Source organism: Lethenteron reissneri, chromosome 4, assembly GCF_015708825.2.
Source record: "Lethenteron reissneri isolate LAM-NWPU_2019-01 chromosome 4, ASM1570882v1, whole genome shotgun sequence".
Taxonomy (NCBI): Eukaryota; Metazoa; Chordata; class Hyperoartia; order Petromyzontiformes; family Petromyzontidae; genus Lethenteron; species Lethenteron reissneri.
This window is the reverse complement of record NC_083782.1, coordinates 595,636-612,494: the sequence shown is the minus strand read 5'-3', so window position 1 is coordinate 612,494 and position 16,859 is coordinate 595,636. Positions and strand designations below refer to the sequence as shown.

The window sequence follows — 16,859 nt, the reverse complement described above, 5'->3', positions numbered from 1 at the left end:
GGAGACAGCTGGTCCGTGCAGTGCCTGAGGGTGGCTGGAGAGACAGTCTGGCCCAGCTGCTTTGCGTGGGTTCTGCCTCTTGAAAAGTCTGTTAACCTCTTCCTCCTGAATGGAGAGAGTCGTCTCTGTAGTGGGGGGGCGGTATGGGGGCCTCTTGGGTGGGAAGGGGTCGTTCAGGACAGTCCAATTGTCTTTCAAATCTGCAGTAGAACTCGTTCAGGTCGTTGTCCAGGCGGGAGTCGTTAGTGGTGTGGGGGGCTCTGGGCTTGTAGTTGGTGATCTGCCTGAGCCCTCTCCAGACAGAAGCAGAGTCGTTAGCAGAGAACTGGATTAGTCTCTCTGAGTACAGTCGTTTAGCCTCTCTCACCACTTTGCTAAACCTGTTCTTCGACTCCTTGAATCTGTCTTTATCCTCACTCCTAAACGCTTCCTCCTCCAACCTCAACCTTCTGAGCTTTGCTGAGAGCCAGGGCTTGTTGTTGTTGAAGTTCACCCTGGTGCGTGTTGGAATACAGCAGTCCTCACAGAAGCTGATGTACGACGTCACAGCCAGACTATTGGTAGCAGTCGTGAACATATCCCAGTCAGTACAGTCCAAGCACGCCCGCAAATCCTCTATAGCCTCACTGGTCCACTGTTTAGATGTCCTCACAGCAGGTTTACAGAGCTTTAGTTTCTGCCTGTATGCAGGAATTAGGTGGACCATGGCATGGTCAGAGTGTCCCAGTGCTGCTCTGGGGACGGCGTGGTAGGCTCTACTGACTGTAGTGTAACAGTGATCCAGAGTGTTCCCTTCTCTGGTAGGGCATTTAATGAATTGTCTGTATTTGGGGAGTTCGTGGCTGAGATTACCTTTGTTAAAGTCGCCAAGTACGATAACCAGCGAATCTGGATTTGCTCGCTTCACACTCAGAATCTGGTCGGCAAGCATGCGTTGGGCCTCTTTATCCTGAGGACCCGGCGGCAAGTAATATCCGACCATAATGAGCGACGCGAACTCGCGAGGCGAGTAGAAAGGTTTACAGTTTATAAAAACTGATTCAAGAAGCGGAGAACAATGTTGCAGAATCACTGTGACATCTACACACCAGCCACTATTAATGTAAAAACAAATACCACCGCCTTTCGTCTTGCCGGAGAGTGCTATGTCCCGATCCGATCTTACGAGTTGGAAGCCTGCCAGTTGTAATGCAGTGTCCGGGATCAAATCACACAGCCATGTCTCCGTGAAGCACAAAATAGAAGATGAAATAAAAATAAAATGGGTCGTGGATGGGCATTCCAGCATGACATTGACCCAAAACACACGGCCAAGGCAACAAAGGAGTGGCTCAAGAAGAAGCACATTAAGGTCCTGGAGTGGCCTAGCCAGTCTCCAGACCTTAATCCCATAGAAAATCTGTGGAGAGAGCTGAAGGTTCGAGTTGCCAAACGTCAGCCTCGAAACTTTATGACTTGGAGAAGAACTACAAAGAGGAGTGGGACAAAATCCCTCCTGAGATGTGTGGAAACCTGGTGGCCAACTACAAGAAACGTCTGACCTCTGTGATTGCCAACAAGGGTTTTGCCACCAAGTACTAAGTCATGTTTTGCAGAGGGGTCAAATACTTATTTCCCTCATTAAAATTCAAATCAATTTATAAAAATTTTGACATGCGTTTTTCTGAATTTTGTTGTTGTTATTCTGTCTCTCACTGTTCAAATAAACCTACCATTAAAATTATAGACTGATAATTTCTTTGTCAGTGGGCAAACGTACAAAATCAGCAGGGGATCATACTTTTTTCCCTCACTGTAAGTGTGGGTTGAGGCGACGCAAATCAGATTGCGGCATTATTCAAGTGTCGACGTATTTGTGAAATTAAGTCAAAGGAGGACACGTAAATCGGGGTATGACTGTACAAGTGATGCCTCCATTAATTACAAGCTATGACATTCACCACGGTGTTCTGGTGTGCAGGGTGCACTCTTCCTCATGTATGCTGGGCGAATTGAGGAAGTGAAGGGAAACGTTGAGGAGGTATAATTCACCCCTGCAAGCTCATACACAGAAGGCTCACACAGACACTGAAGTCCGGAAATTTAAGAGATCCCAATACTGAATTGGCATGATCTAGCATCTACCCATTTCTGTCCACTCTCCACCTGGCCTCTATCAGTCTCCCTGCATCTCTTAGAGTCTCTGATTTGCTTTTGTCCCGCTATATTAGCCTGTTGCTAACCTGTTGGTGTTGTGATTCATCAAGTAATTTTTTTTAACTCTTTGGTTCTTTCGGTAAAGTCACGTAGATAGAAAATGAATAGATCACGACATTTCGATCGCAACACAATCAACCGTCATCAGGTGAAACAAACACAGTAGGAGAACTATAAATTTTCTATCTCTGTGACTTTACCAAAAGAACCAAAGGGTATGGATTTCTGCAGTCACGAAAGCTTAAAATCAAGATAAAAAATGTAACTAGGTTCTGACATGCATTGTATATACATTCAATCAAGTATGTAAGAATTGTATTTCATTCATTTGTGTTGTATACAATTGGATGCACTATATTCACCAGTGTTAAGTATATATTATAAAATTTAATCGTGACAATTTTATAAAATCGCAATGGGAGAGCAGTCTCTAAAGGATTACTACTATCTATCAGAGGATGTTTGCATGTTTTTCCACAAGTACGTGTGCTTAATGCACACTTGATGCTTTGAAATAGGTATATTTAATGTTTGAACATCTTAACACCTGTTTCATTGCTAGAAAAGGGTAAAGCCTATTCTTCTTTTATCATCATTTTGATACTTGCCAAAAGGGCGCATAGGTAGTATCTATGACGGAGTCTGCCTCACTCTGTCTTGTGTATTCTGGGTCTTGTGTATGCACGTCTCTCTAACCCTGTTTGTGGCCTGTGTGTCATAGGCAATCTCAGTGTTCGAGACCTGCATTGGCTGTCAGCAGGAGCTTAAGCAGCTCCACCACATCTGCTACTGGGAGATGATGTGGTGCCATGCCTTCCAGCAGAACTGGTTGGCAGCTAGCGCACTCGCCAACAAGCTTAGCCAGGAGAGCCGCTGGTCTAAGGCACGCACGCGCACACAATCACCATTGCAGAATGGGCTATTAGTATGCAGGGTTGAGCCTAGCTACTATTAGGATGGGTCACTACTGGCACTTTTCAGGTGTTAGAGACACGGAGCTGCAGGATGGCCTTAAGAAAGCAGTGCCGAGCATTGCACCATCGTACGTGTGGGTTGTCTGCTATGCTCTGTTATCCTCTGGTGTCAAAACACTCATGAATGCAATTAACCAAACATCTAGATTAAGTACGAACTTCCTGAAATGGTCTTAAGACTCGTGAGGGTTTTGAGGCGAACTAATTGTGATAATTCTATTATTACTGACAGGATGGGTGCACAGCAGGGTTATGTATTCAACTGTACATTTGTCGAGCTGAATTGAAGTAGAATTGTATCTTATTACACCGACCACAACATCACTGCTAGGCACACACACATATTCCTATGCCTAGATATACAGAGCAAGTACTGATTTTTTTGGATGATGGTTCCTTATCCAGAGTTACCCTAAGCAATGATTGTGGGCTTATGGAAATTCAGTTTTTTAGCGCAGACATTTTCAGCCTGAGGAAGCTTTGAGTTAGGCATACAGTGTTGTTTTATGTCACTCTCGCATAAACGGCACAATTCTGCTCATACCGACTGATACTCGAAGCACTCAAAGAGTAATTGTTCAGATTTAAGTTCCAACAGTAACACGCATGGCCAGGGATGAGTCTTTGGCCGCTGCTGAGGGAGCGATGTGTGTGGCGGTGCAGGCGATTTATATCTACCAGAAGGCGGCGTTCCTCTCCATGCTTGGGGATGAAGAGCTCCGAGCTACAGGAGAGGATCCACAACAGCTATTTCAGTACAGACACCACAAACTCCACAGATATCACGAAACTACTCGCATATATCACGAGACTACTGACAGCCTGCATAACACCTGATTGTATTAGCACATTCATAATAACCAAAGGGTCCTTTATGACCATATAAACTGTGCTAATACATCTATATATCTTACTATGTATAAAGACAACTATATATTCATGTAATTTCCCAAATATTTTAAATGTTTTCATAAACATTGCATTCTTCTCTAGGTTTTTATTCTGTCTTTATCTATGAAGAGGAATTATATCTTGAATAACATGTATATATAACAGTATTTTAACGAAGAGAAATACATTTACTGTACAATTTTACAGAACAAACTAAAGGTCATCGCAGCACAATTACTGTGACCTTCCAACAACGAATTCGATGAAAATCGACCACACAAATTTACCAGTGACCCACCCCTCCAGAAATAATGACAACAGATTGTAGGTTGTAAGCTTGTTAAAAACACCGTGTCATGCCATCATTTGCAGGATGTGACTATTTGCTGGCATTCCAGCTCATATCCAGGATGTGTAATATTTCCACAATTAAACTGTTAGCTTCTAATAACGTTATTGATATACCTGGATCTCACTTGTAAACTTGTACATTTGTAATAACAGTCTTGGAGACGACTTCTGGAATCGGTCCTTTTATTGACTTAGGGTTACAACTACTCCCCGCTGCTGATAGGCAACGTGAAGTGGACAGATGGACCGAGAGAGACGCACGGCCACGTGGCAACTCGGAGCCCCGCTCGCGCGTGGCCCCTTCCTTCCTCCGTTCCTCGTCTGACCACGTGTCGCTCATCTCTACCCCTATTTAATGCCTGGGTCACGTGCTACGCTTCAGCCAATCCTTGGTAGCCTGCGTCGAATCTTCTAGACTCCCTCGTCAACTCCCGGGACCACGCCCCTGACTCATCTCCCCATTGGCTGAGGCCAAAGCCAGCAGAACCAATCTCCCTAGCTGTCACCTCTCCATCACGTCAGGGCCATGCCCCCAGGCTTCCCCCCATTGGCTGTAGACCAGGACCGGCAGAGCCAATCACCATGACGAGTTGTAACACGTCAGTGAGCCGGATATAGGCTCAAATTACACTTTAATATACTTCACAAATGGCATTGACTTTGGTTGCAATACTGCTGTTCCCTTTGTGTTCAATGCAGGCAGGTGCCAAAGCTGATGCAAAAGATCGCTGGGAAATCGATCGCCATTGAGAAGTTTGCCGTGCGCAAGTCTCGGCGCTATCTGAGCTCCAAGCCGATAAAGTTGGTCCTACCGGCGTTTGTGAGTGCCTGGCGCATGAACGACGTCGCTCATTATTAATTAACTCCTCCGAGCAGGCATTTTTATGCCAAGCTACATTTGACCAATTCTATCCCTGTCATCTTAACGTTGCATTCTGATTTACTCGTAAGTATAAGAATTTACATTTTATTGTGAGGCCAATATTGAAACCCAAACCGTAAACATATTTCAATCTTCAGGTATAACCTTGCAACTACATTTATTTTGCAATTTGTGAAATTAAATCAGAAATTTCATCCAACATCCTAATTTGTATCAAGAGATTTAAATTGTGTTCCACTTATATGATAGTTTAGAGGTTGGAAACATGTGGCTGTTCAATCGCATGCAGCTCTTTGGCTGCCCCCTTGTGGGCAGCCGTATTTTTTACTTACATATTAAACATAATTGAACGTGAAGATAATTGATTAATTATTGTTGGGAATGGATCACTATGGAATGTCTTGGCGACGACAAAATGTGCAACAGTCAACTGCATTGTTAAAGAGTAATTAAAGGGGGAAAAAACTAAATAGATGCAGTTTATTCCATCAACTGTTTTGTTCAAGTCATAATTTGTTTGCAATTTGCTGGATACCTGCCACTGTGTTTGTGTATGTGTACAAGTAGCTCTGTGTGTCATGCGGCTTGTAAACTATTTTAGTGAAAGACAAAAACAAAAACATAAATTTTCTTTCAAAGGTTTGCGACCCCTGGTTTCCAATCACTGTGATCGTTGTTTTTTTATTTACATGCAGATCGGTATGGGACATTTAATCTCTTCAAATAATTCTCAGTAGTAGAATTGTTAAAATTCTCTAATTTCCTCAATTTGGCTATGGCAGATTGTGGTGATACATGTTTATGGACTGTTTTGATGACGAAGAACCTTTGTTAATCATCTGTGCTCTAATGCTGTCGCTATGACTAGGAGATGATGTACATTTGGAATGGGTTCAGCATCGTCGGCAAGCGCAAGGATCTCACAGACAAGATCCTCGTTACCATTGAGGCAGCTGAAGCAGCGCTGAAAGTTGCAAGTATGAGAGCTTCACAAGGCACACCCTGTCATTCCATTCATGAGCATTTACCTTCCACCAATAACACTTGGATCCATCCACTCTTTTTTTCCTCCATGTAAGTCGTCCGAAGCACTCTTAAAAGCGTGTGTCAGCATTTCAAATAACCAATGATTAACAGTCCGTGGTTAATAATACACAATTGCTTGTTTGCCTGCAGAAGACAACGAGTTTTTGGCAGATGACCAATCACTGGTGCAACTGCTCAAGGGAGCCTGCCTCGCGCAACTGGGCCGATATCTGCAGGCAGAGTTGTGCTTCAACGAAGTGTGGCAGAGGTGCAGACACACAAACACCTTCGTCCCAAAACCTAGCATTAAAGCTATCATTTTATTCGAGTAGAAATGTGTGTTAGTTACAATAAGTGGTTTACAAACTCTTTGAGTAAAAATGAAAGGTAACATTTACTTGAATTGTAGTTGTTAAATTAAAATTAAAATAATTTAATCATGTCCACTGAATTCAAAACTTAAAAAATGTTGATGCTACATTATCACATCTTCCCTTCATCATTATCTTAATTTTACATTTTCACGCAACTTAATTGCCTTCTCATATGCGGATATCTCTAGTTGTAGAGGCGTCCACGCATTATTAGCGACTCGGTTGCAAGCAACAGGTGTGGAAGTGCCTTCACGAATGACGCAACACTGTTACGTCACTTTTGAGTGTTGACACATAGTCTTTGTCTTGGTCCTCGACAGTGAGAAGCGAATCAAGTATGATCACTTCTTGGTGCCGAACGCCCTGTATGAGCTGGGACAGCTACATCTAAAGCAGGGTCACCCGGAGGATGCGCTCCACTACCTACAACTCGCCAGGTAAGGAACCCCTGACCCCACACGCCACCCAATACCACCCAGATATTTACGTTTAAAGAGGTACGAACACGCATCTATTCATGCATTACACATATATTTAATAATTGTTTACGTGAGATTTGATTAGTTTAGAATTATCTGTTGTATGTGATGCGTTCAAATGAGTCCAGTTGTCAACTTTTATTAAACCAAATTTGATCTTTGTTAATTATCCCTAGCCCTCACCCTTTCGCAGAAAAGGATTAGAGTTTCAGCATAACTGTCGTAGTTCATAATCAGAATCAAAATATTTATTTATACTGGAGGAATACGATGAGCTATAAAGCTCTTTTTCACAGATGCCCAGTCGGGGCGGCTCATTGGGATCAAGTTATAACTTGCATGCCTCTGAGGTCTATAAAATATTCTTCTGGCATTGATGAGGTAGCACACCTACAGCCATCAGGTTGTCTAATGTGGGTGCTAAAATATGGATGAAGGTGGCAGTGTTGGGCTCGGTTGAATTCTTGTGCTGGGCTCGGTTGAATTCTTGTGCTGGGCTCGGCATGTTGCCGAGAGGGGAACGTACAGTGAGGGAAAAAAGTATTTGATCCCCTGATGATTTTGTACGTTTGCCCACTGACGAAGAAATGATCAGTCTATAATTTTAATGGTAGGTTTATTTGAACAGTGAGAGACAGAATAACAACAACAAAATTCAGAAAGACGCATGTCAAAATTTTATAAATTGATTTGAATATTAATGAGGGAAATAAGTATTTGACCCCTCTGAAAAACATGACTTAGTACTTGGTGGCAAAACCCTTGTTGGCAATCACAGAGGTCAGACGTTTCTTGTAGTTGGCCACCAGGTTTCCACACAGCTCAGGAGGGATTTTGTCCCACTCCTCTTTGTAGTTCTTCTCCAAGTCATTAAGGTTTCGAGGCTGACGTTTGGCAACTCGAACCTTCAGCTCCCTCCACAGATTTTCTATGGGATTAAGGTCTGGAGACTGGCTAGGCCACTCCAGGACCTTAATGTGCTTCTTCTTGAGCCACTCTTTTGTTGCCTTGGCCGTGTGTTTTGGGTCATTGTCATGCTGGAATACCCATCCACGACCCATTTCCAATGCCCTGGCTGAGGGAAGGAGGTTCTCACCCAAGATTTGACGGTACATGGCCCCGTCCATCGTCCCTTTGATGCGGTGCTGTGTTGTCTCTCTCTCTGTATATGTGTCTCTCTCCGAGCTTGCATTCATTCACACCTGATGACTGTTGCTTGTGTTGCAATCGAAACTTCGTATTCTATTATTTATTTTATTTTATTTCTATGTGACTTTACCGACAAAACCAAAGAGTTAAGTATTATTGTTAAATTATTTGTATTATGAAGTGTCCACTTAATCCAAGTAAATGCACATAAACTTAAAATTTCGTGTCTATGAACATATATTTCTTACATTTGTATTACCTCATGTTTAAGATGATGACAAATTATGATAAATGTTAATACTGCTTAATAGAGGGTTAAATCCACATGTTACATTCGAATATACTTGAAAAAGGCGTGGAGTATGCTACAGCATAGAAGCAGTACACAGCTGTAGATGACCATAGCCACCTTTGGACTACCATTAAAACATCAGTGAAATGTGGGGCAAGGAGACCTTATTCAGACTTGAGGCCATGGTGGTCTCCTTCACAATTTAGCACTGAGGTTGTATAAAGGCTAAACACACCCATGTCTTGTATGCTATGGATGTATGTATGTTGAACTTATTCAGCACTGTCTGTAGCAAACCATCCTAATTGTAGGTGCGGGGAGAAGGACACCAAACGAAACACAAAAATCAGTTCTAATGAATGAGTTTTCAATCTAGATTTAAAAGTGCATAGCTCTATTGGCTTCCTAATATCGGAAGGAAGAGCATTCCAGACGACTACAAAAGCGCATCTGAAAGTGGCCATTATAAGGATAACTGGAGTTTGCGTGATGATTTATGCTCCTTAACAAGATAAATAATGGTGAATTTTTGCAAGCACTTTGTGTGTAGTGAATGCGACCTTATGTATTAGTGAGCCAATGTAGCTCAGCGAGAATGGGACGGACATGGTCGGATGTTGTAGTACCCATCACGACAAGTGCGAAAAAAATGTTTACATGCTGCAGCTTGGTAATATTTTTGCCAGACGTCCCGTAGCGTAGTGAGTTGCAATAATCTAGCCTTATTGAACACGATGCTACTACATGCCACCATATTGGCTACGTCCCAACTCAATAGTGGTTGAATGTGTCGTAGAGCCCTGATATGAAACTTTACTATATATTACACGTGGTGATCAAAAGATAATATTCTGGTCAAGTATGATGCTGAGGTTCTTTAGACATCTGTTGAAAATAGGAAGGGCCAAGGATGATGGGTCCCTATGGTACGCCAACTAGGTATGGCATAGGTGATGACTGTTCGGTCACCCAGCATGACGAACTGTAAATGACCATCTTCTTGGTTCTTTCGGTAAAGTCACGTAGATGGGAAATAATAAAATAATAAAAATAAAACATAATAAAATAAAATTCTCACGACGTTTCGGCCACAACACAAGCAGCCGTCCTCAGGTGAAGACAGAGCTGTCTGAAAGACAGCACTTCAATGAACACTGCTAAGCTTGGCAGCGTATTTTAAGCTGGGTGGGAGGAGAAGAGCGCCTTGACAAAGGAGTTTACATATCAACAGAAGAATTTAGCATTGAATAAGCTGTGTTAATGTGAGAGAAAGCTTTACATTGAAATGTAATTGACCATATAGGTATGACTCAATCCACCCCAGTGCCATACCTGATACACCATGTCTTGACCTTAGCCGCCCAATGAGTATCTCGTGGTTGATGGTGTCGAAGGCGGCTGAGAGATCGAGGCCAACCAACACTGCTGCGCGCCTGTCATCCATGATCTTGCAGAGGTCATCAGTGATCTTTAGTAGAGCCGTCTCAGTGCTGTGGAACTTCCAGTATTCCGACTGCAACGGGTTGAATCTGCCCGTCACAGCGACGTGGGGAAATAATCACTTCAGACAAAATCGATAGTTTTGAAATCTTTTCAGATTTGAGATCAGGTGATAATTTGCGGGGTCACTGGCTCAGGCCAACTTTTTTTTAAGAGTGGTTTTACCTGCGCCATTTTTAACCAGTCTGGAAAGAGCCCACACTGAACGAAACAGCGTGGGCTCTTTCAAGCATGATTTGGACCGTATCATGGTTGTAAAGTGCATACAAATGAGGTCTCGTACATGTTGCTGAGGTGGTTGTAAGCTGAGTAATGGCACACTACTCCGTGTGTGTGGCGCGTGTAAGCCATGTGTGCGTGTGCATTTTTCCGTAGAAACAACTACAAGAACTACTCGATGGAATCACGCCTGCACTTCCGCCTGCACGCGGTGCTCTGTAACCTCCAGGGCAGCTCCCAGGCCGACCTGAGAGGGGCGGCTGGGGCAGCGAGGCCCTCCCTGTGAACCTCGGCCTCTTCCTCTTCACCCTCCTCTGTCCTATGATTGTATATGTTTAGTTTTTTTCCAAAAAAGCCCAACATTCTATAGCAGGAGGGGCAAGAGGGTCCTGCTGTATACGAATTTTGGCCAATTGCTATTCACAATATTTTATCAGAGGAAAATACACACTATGGATAAGACAACACACAAACTTTGTCCACATACAATTTTCCAGCGGTATTTGTTGCGCTGCTCCTTACAGGTCAGAAGATGGCGGTCCTGAGCGCACCATTTTGCTTTCACCACCGCTTGACCATTTATGTCCCGGTGTGGCTGAGTGATGGGCAACCTAGACTAGTTAGTGAGCCACATGAGCGGCCCCTCCTTCAGCTCAGTTGGCCGCAAGCTTTACATCTTGCTCGTGTATTAATCATGACCCCACCCATTACCCTAGACACACTTAGACCAGGCCACCACAAGGGGCTTCACAGGCCGCATATGGCTTACGGGCCACAGGTTGACCACCACGAGTACTGTAGCTGGATCGCGCGCGGACAGGCATTGTCACGTTATCTGGCGAAACAAAGACCGTCGTCTCCCATTTCGCCCATGTCTCTACGTTGCTATGGTATCTTCACACAAGGTAATAACTGTAAACCAAGTAAACCTTCAGTGGGTCCAGGCTTCTGCCAAATTATTGCAATTACATGCATGGGTTACTGGGATAGTGTGCAGTGTGATAACTGCTGTGCTAACATCGTATAGTGTCCATTTTAACTTAAATCTTGTGTAACCAGGTTGATGTATCATCCACTTGTTTGTGACTATCATGTGTTTTATAGAAAAAAGCAATACCTGTGCCATTTTAGGGTGAATAGGAGTTGAGGCTATCTAATTTCATTCTCATCTCTGCTTGGCTCTTAAATGGGACCAAATATTTAAATGTGGTTTCGTCTTTAAATGAGCACTTGCGTTAAAAAAGTGTTTATTATTTTGCATATCTTTAAACTACGGTTGTGGTGTTGTGTGTGCATGCTTTGGGGTTTATGTACGTCCAGTTCAGTAAAGATTCTGAATCATTTAAACGGTTGAGCTCAATTATCTTAATATTGGGTATGTAGTGCTTACCATGCTGTGGTTAACCAGCCATGAGGCAACAGATTATCGCTTTTGGAATGGAGACCTGTTATTCGGACAGTTATTCATATTTATGAACATAGTTGCAATTTGTGCAAAGTGAATGCATTGTGGACATCTGAAGAATAGTGATGTTACAGGGTATTTAACATCTGCTTTCCAACTGCTTGGGTATATCCCTGGAAGCAAAATTATACCGTGTATGTTGCAGTGCAATCATATTCTCTTATTTGCACATTAAGGCTATGAGTGAGAACTCATTGACTTAGACATCAGAAGAAGCCGTCAGTCGCTTCAGAGCTCTTTCCTTTGTATGTGAAGTACCGGTGAGGACGCTTGACACCGAGGTTGAGGCACACGTGTATTTATTTTACAGGTCGTCACGACAGGACAGCACCGGAGGGGGTATCGGCCCCCTCACCCGTATAACTGGGGATACACCGCTAGCTATCCCTGACCTACCCCCGAGTCCTCCACTAACGGGCTAGGGGAGGCTGTCTGGCCCGACACTGGTGAGTCGGGCTACGGTACCCGGAGTCCCAGAGTGCTGACTCTGGTTCACGGGACCACGCCGCTGGCTCGGTCCTGCGCGGCCCTGACAAGGGCGGCGTCTCAGGGGAGTCCAGGGCTCTAGCTACCCGGGTCTTCAATCTTCCCTCCTTCGTTCTAATACTGAGCCCCGAGCTCTCTCTGTCATCCCCTTTTATACCCCCTCCAGGATCACAACCCCGGGCAGCCCCTAGGCTGCCCGATGCGGACGTCGTTGCGGGCACCCCCCCCCCCCCCCCCGTTTACTCCCGGAGCTCCGCCCACTGTGTTTGTTCGCCGTTTGATCCTATGTACAAACAGCCCCTCCATAACAGCCCTACATCACCCCCCCCTGCACAGCTCGCAGCCGTCCCGGCTGCAACAATTTCAATAAAGGTACCTTTACCCCTTGACCCTCGTGTGTGCCTCATTTTTTTTTTTCAACAGAACGCGAATTGAACAACAACAATAACCATACCCCTGAAGGGAGTATAAATCGACGCGCCCCCCCCCCCCCGAATAAATACGAAATCCGTAAAAGCAAGTTATATACATTCGCTAGGAACCCCCAGTGCACACACAACACACACACAAGACGCACACAACACAAACACAACACACACACAACACACACACACAACAACGTGCCAGGAGCACCCCACCAACGCAGCGCACAGTAACCATAACACGTGAAAATTTACAAAAAAACCTAAAAAAATTTTTTTTCTTCTTTCTGTGCATTACAAGAGTCTGCGCATTCTTGCGCGCGTCCTTGCCGCAGGCCCGTCACATGGGCCAACCCCAGATGGCGGACCATCCGGTGGCAGCTGTCCCTTTCGAGGTGAGTCCGCTATTGAAGTGGCGAGACCCTCGGCATCCCCCGTGTGGGTTGATGGGCGCGAGCCCGTCATTCCTGATGTACCTGGGGGCGGAACAGCCGGCAAGACGTCAGGCGAGAGCAACAGAGACGGACCCCCCGAGTCGATCGACCCCCCACATGTTTGGCCCTGCGTGTGTGGAGTGGGGCCCCGCACCGCAATGAAGGGTTTCAGCCTAGAGGGGTGAACGAACCACCGGCGCTTCCCCCACTTGATACGAACGCACTGAGGTCGCAAAACCTCGACCACCTCGACGGGGCCCCGCCACGGCCGCACCAGCTTCGAGGAGGTCGCGAGTGGTACCTGGGGACAGTGCAGCCATGCCCTGTCCCCTGGCTTCCACTGCAGCACGTGCGCGCGTGCCAGTCTGAGGCGCTCATTCGCCTTTTGACGCCTGTCGGAATTTAGCATGGCAGCATCCCGTGCTTCCGTCAGTTTTTCAAGGTTAAATTTAACGTGTTCGTCCAATTTTGTCTTACCCAGCGGCGCAGGGATCTGCAGCTGTGCCCGAACAGGTGGGTCATGTTCGCGGCCATACATGAGAAAGAAGGGTGAAAATCCCGTCGCAGCATGGGGGGCCAATCTATATGCTGCCAGGACCCCTTGAATTTGCAAGTCCCAATTGGTCTGTGACTCCGAAACCTGGTGTGACAACATAGACGTGATGGTGCGATGCAGACGCTCGACCATCCCGTCAGTTTGCGGGTGATAGGGAGAGGTACGAATTTTCTTTGTTCCCAGGAGATCACAGACCTGTTTGAGGAGTTTCCCGGAAAAATTTTTACCCTGGTCGGTCAGCAGCCGCTCCGGAGCACCTTTGTCCATGACGTAGCCTTGGACAAAGGCGTCCACGATGGCTGCTGCCGACTGATTGGCCAGGGGCCAGGCCATAGGCCAGCGCGTAAAGTACTCAACCCCTGTTAACAAATATCTATTGCCTCTAGGGGTGGCGGGAAATGGGCCCAGGATATCCAGCGCTACAAGTTCGTTCACCCTGGAGACTGTGATGGACTGCAACGGCGGGTTCGACTCCCGTGCTGGTGGTTTGCGCTGCGCACACCGGGGGCATGCTGCCAACAGATCCGTGACATCCCGTGTCATGCCCGGCCAAAAAAAATTAAGCTGGAGCAAGGCGAGGGTCTTTTGGGTACCCAGGTGGAGGAGGCGCTCATGAGCAGCCCACACCACCTTACCCCGTAACCCAGAAGGGACCACCAGCCGGTGACGGTGGGATTTCTCGTCCCAGTGCATAAGCAACCCCGCGTGCATTTCCCATGCGTCGGCATCACCTGTCCCACGCCCCCTCTCCCCGGCGCGACGACGCAACGCGAGGAGGGAGGTATCCTCCATCTGGAGGCGCCCCCATTCATCAACGGGCAACCCAAGCAAGGAATCTTTTCCCTGTTCCGTGATATCATCGGGGAGCAATGTTTCATCATTGGCGGCGGCCGCCAGGACTGGAACCGGCACGTCCCCTGCTGGCCTGCAACGCCCCGACCCCAGGAGGCATGCGCATTCGGAGGCGGTTGGCATGCGCGACAGAGCGTCCGCGTTGGTGTGGCGAACGCCCTTACGGTAGGTGGTTTCGAAATCGAAATCCTGGAGGACCTCCAACCATCGGGACAATTGTCCCGATGGCTGTTGAACCTTCAGGGCGTACTGCAGTGCCGCATGGTCTGTACGGACGGTGAAATGCTGACCGTATAGATATGGGCGATACTGTTGGATGAAATAGACAATTGCCAACAGTTCCCTACGGGTGACACAATATCTTTGCTCCGCTGGAGACAACACCCGACTGCCGTACGCAACCACCCGTTCCACGCCGTCAACCACCTGGGAAAGCACGCCTCCAATACCCGTGTTGCTCGCGTCGGTGTCGAGCAAAAACGGCCTCGAAAAATCTGGGTAAATCAAGGGAGGAGCTTTCACCAGGGTGTCCCGAAGCGAGCAGAAAGCAGCTTCCTCATCCCGACCCCAGTGGAACCGAACCCCTTTAGATGTTAAAGCGTGTAGGGGTTTGGCAATCGTCGCAAAATTAGCGACGAAGCGTCGGTAATACGACGCGAAGCCAATAAAACTCCTCACCTCTCCCACCAAGGTGGGAGTCGGCCAGGAGCTGACACACTGCGTTTTGGCGGGATCGGTAGCAATACCTGAGCGCCCCACGATGTGCCCCAAATAACGCACCGACTCGCGTAACAAATGGCATTTTTGGGGCTTAAATTTCAAATTAGCAGCCCGCATCTTTTGGAAAACCGCCCGCAACCTCTGGAGATGTTCGTCAAAAGTTTTTCCAAAGACAATAACGTCATCCAAATAAATCAGGCACGACTCCCATTGTAATCCAGCCAAAACCAATTCCATCAACCGCTGGAAAGTTGCCGGCGCTGAGTGTAAGCCCATCGGCAACCGGTTGAATTGGAACAGGCCGTGCGGTGTACGGAAAGCAGTTTTAGGCTTTGAATCATCGTCCAGAGGAAGCTGCCAGAATCCCGAAAGTAAATCTAGTGTGGAGAAGAATTGCGCTCCCGCCAAGGCGTCCAGCGATTCGTCCATCCGTGGGAGCGGGTATGCGTCGGCAACCGAAATTTTATTAAGGCGCCGAAAATCCACGCAAAACCGCAACGAACCGTCCTGCTTTTTAACCAGGACAATCGGCGCTCCCCAAGGGCTGGTGGAGGGAGAAATTATGTCGGCGGCTAACATGTCATCGACAGCCGATTTGACATGGTCCTTTTCGGCGGGACTCAACCGAAACGGATTTTGGCGAATTGGCGCGCTGTCACCCGTGTCAATATGGTGACGCAGCAGGTGAGTACAACCCAAATCGTATTTATTCCGACTGAAAACGTCGGAAAATTCCTTCAGTAGCGATCTAAGCTGTTGGCGCTCTGAATTTGACAGGTCCGTCGATCCCGCACAAAGCGCGTCGAGCCACCCTTCATCGCCGTCCGAATGCGGGTGCGTCCGGGAAGCAGTGCCAACGTGGTTCGCGACAGGTTCCTCGCAGGGCACCGGCGTCGCGTGAGCGAACACCGTCCCCTGAGGAACCACTACTGTCTGCGACCCCACATTGAGGACCGTGATGAAAGGGTCCCCGTCCCCTCTTACGACGGTCTGGGCCGGAATTAAATGAGGTCCATTAACCCCGGCCCTAGACGGTCCCAGCATAACACCCTGATCCCCAACGCCCTTAGCGAAAGGCCTACGAAGTTTCAGAGGCACTAACATTTGAGCTCCCGGCGGCACACGAACTGTTTTAACGACGAACGCCGGTACTGTTGCGAACGCCGTCCGAGCCGCAGCAGGGGAAGGCAGGAACGCCATGCGTCGCCCCGACGGAAGCTCAATGCATCCTTGGTCGATCAAAATACGAATCGGCATTTTGCCTAAGAAGTCCGTCCCCAGCAGGCACGGAACCGCCAGCGAGGAGGAAACAAAAATCGGCCCCGACAATTTGATGTCCCTGATAGAAATTTGCGCTCGAATCTGTCCCATGATGCCGAGAGAGCCCCCGTTAGCGGCATAGAATGGGACGTCAACCGGCAGTAAAGGACGGCTCTGTACAGGTAGAATATTGTAAATTAGCTCCGAAATGATTGTCGCCGATGCCCCTGTATCGACTAGGATGCGTACCTCTACCCCGTCAATGTGTCCGACCACGGCCGACGACCCCGACGACGCGGCCACCACGCGATGGGCCAACACGGACCACTG

The 16,859-nt window shown here is 47.0% G+C and overlaps 1 protein-coding gene across 1 annotated transcript in view; it reads left to right on the top strand.

Annotated features, from left to right (window-relative positions):
- Positions 1–12,652, top strand: part of LOC133348804 (tetratricopeptide repeat protein 39B-like) — a 127,252-nt gene extending 114,600 nt beyond the window's left edge. Inside the window, exons 12-19 of the mRNA XM_061561821.1 lie at positions 1,961–2,020; positions 2,918–3,079; positions 3,834–3,925; positions 5,112–5,232; positions 6,164–6,272; positions 6,472–6,589; positions 7,016–7,132; positions 10,491–12,652. Coding sequence (XP_061417805.1) covers positions 1,961–2,020; positions 2,918–3,079; positions 3,834–3,925; positions 5,112–5,232; positions 6,164–6,272; positions 6,472–6,589; positions 7,016–7,132; positions 10,491–10,620 — 909 coding nt within the window. The 3' untranslated portion in view covers positions 10,621–12,652. The remainder of the gene's footprint in view (positions 1–1,960; positions 2,021–2,917; positions 3,080–3,833; positions 3,926–5,111; positions 5,233–6,163; positions 6,273–6,471; positions 6,590–7,015; positions 7,133–10,490) is intronic.
- Positions 12,653–16,859: the final 4,207 nt, after the last annotated feature.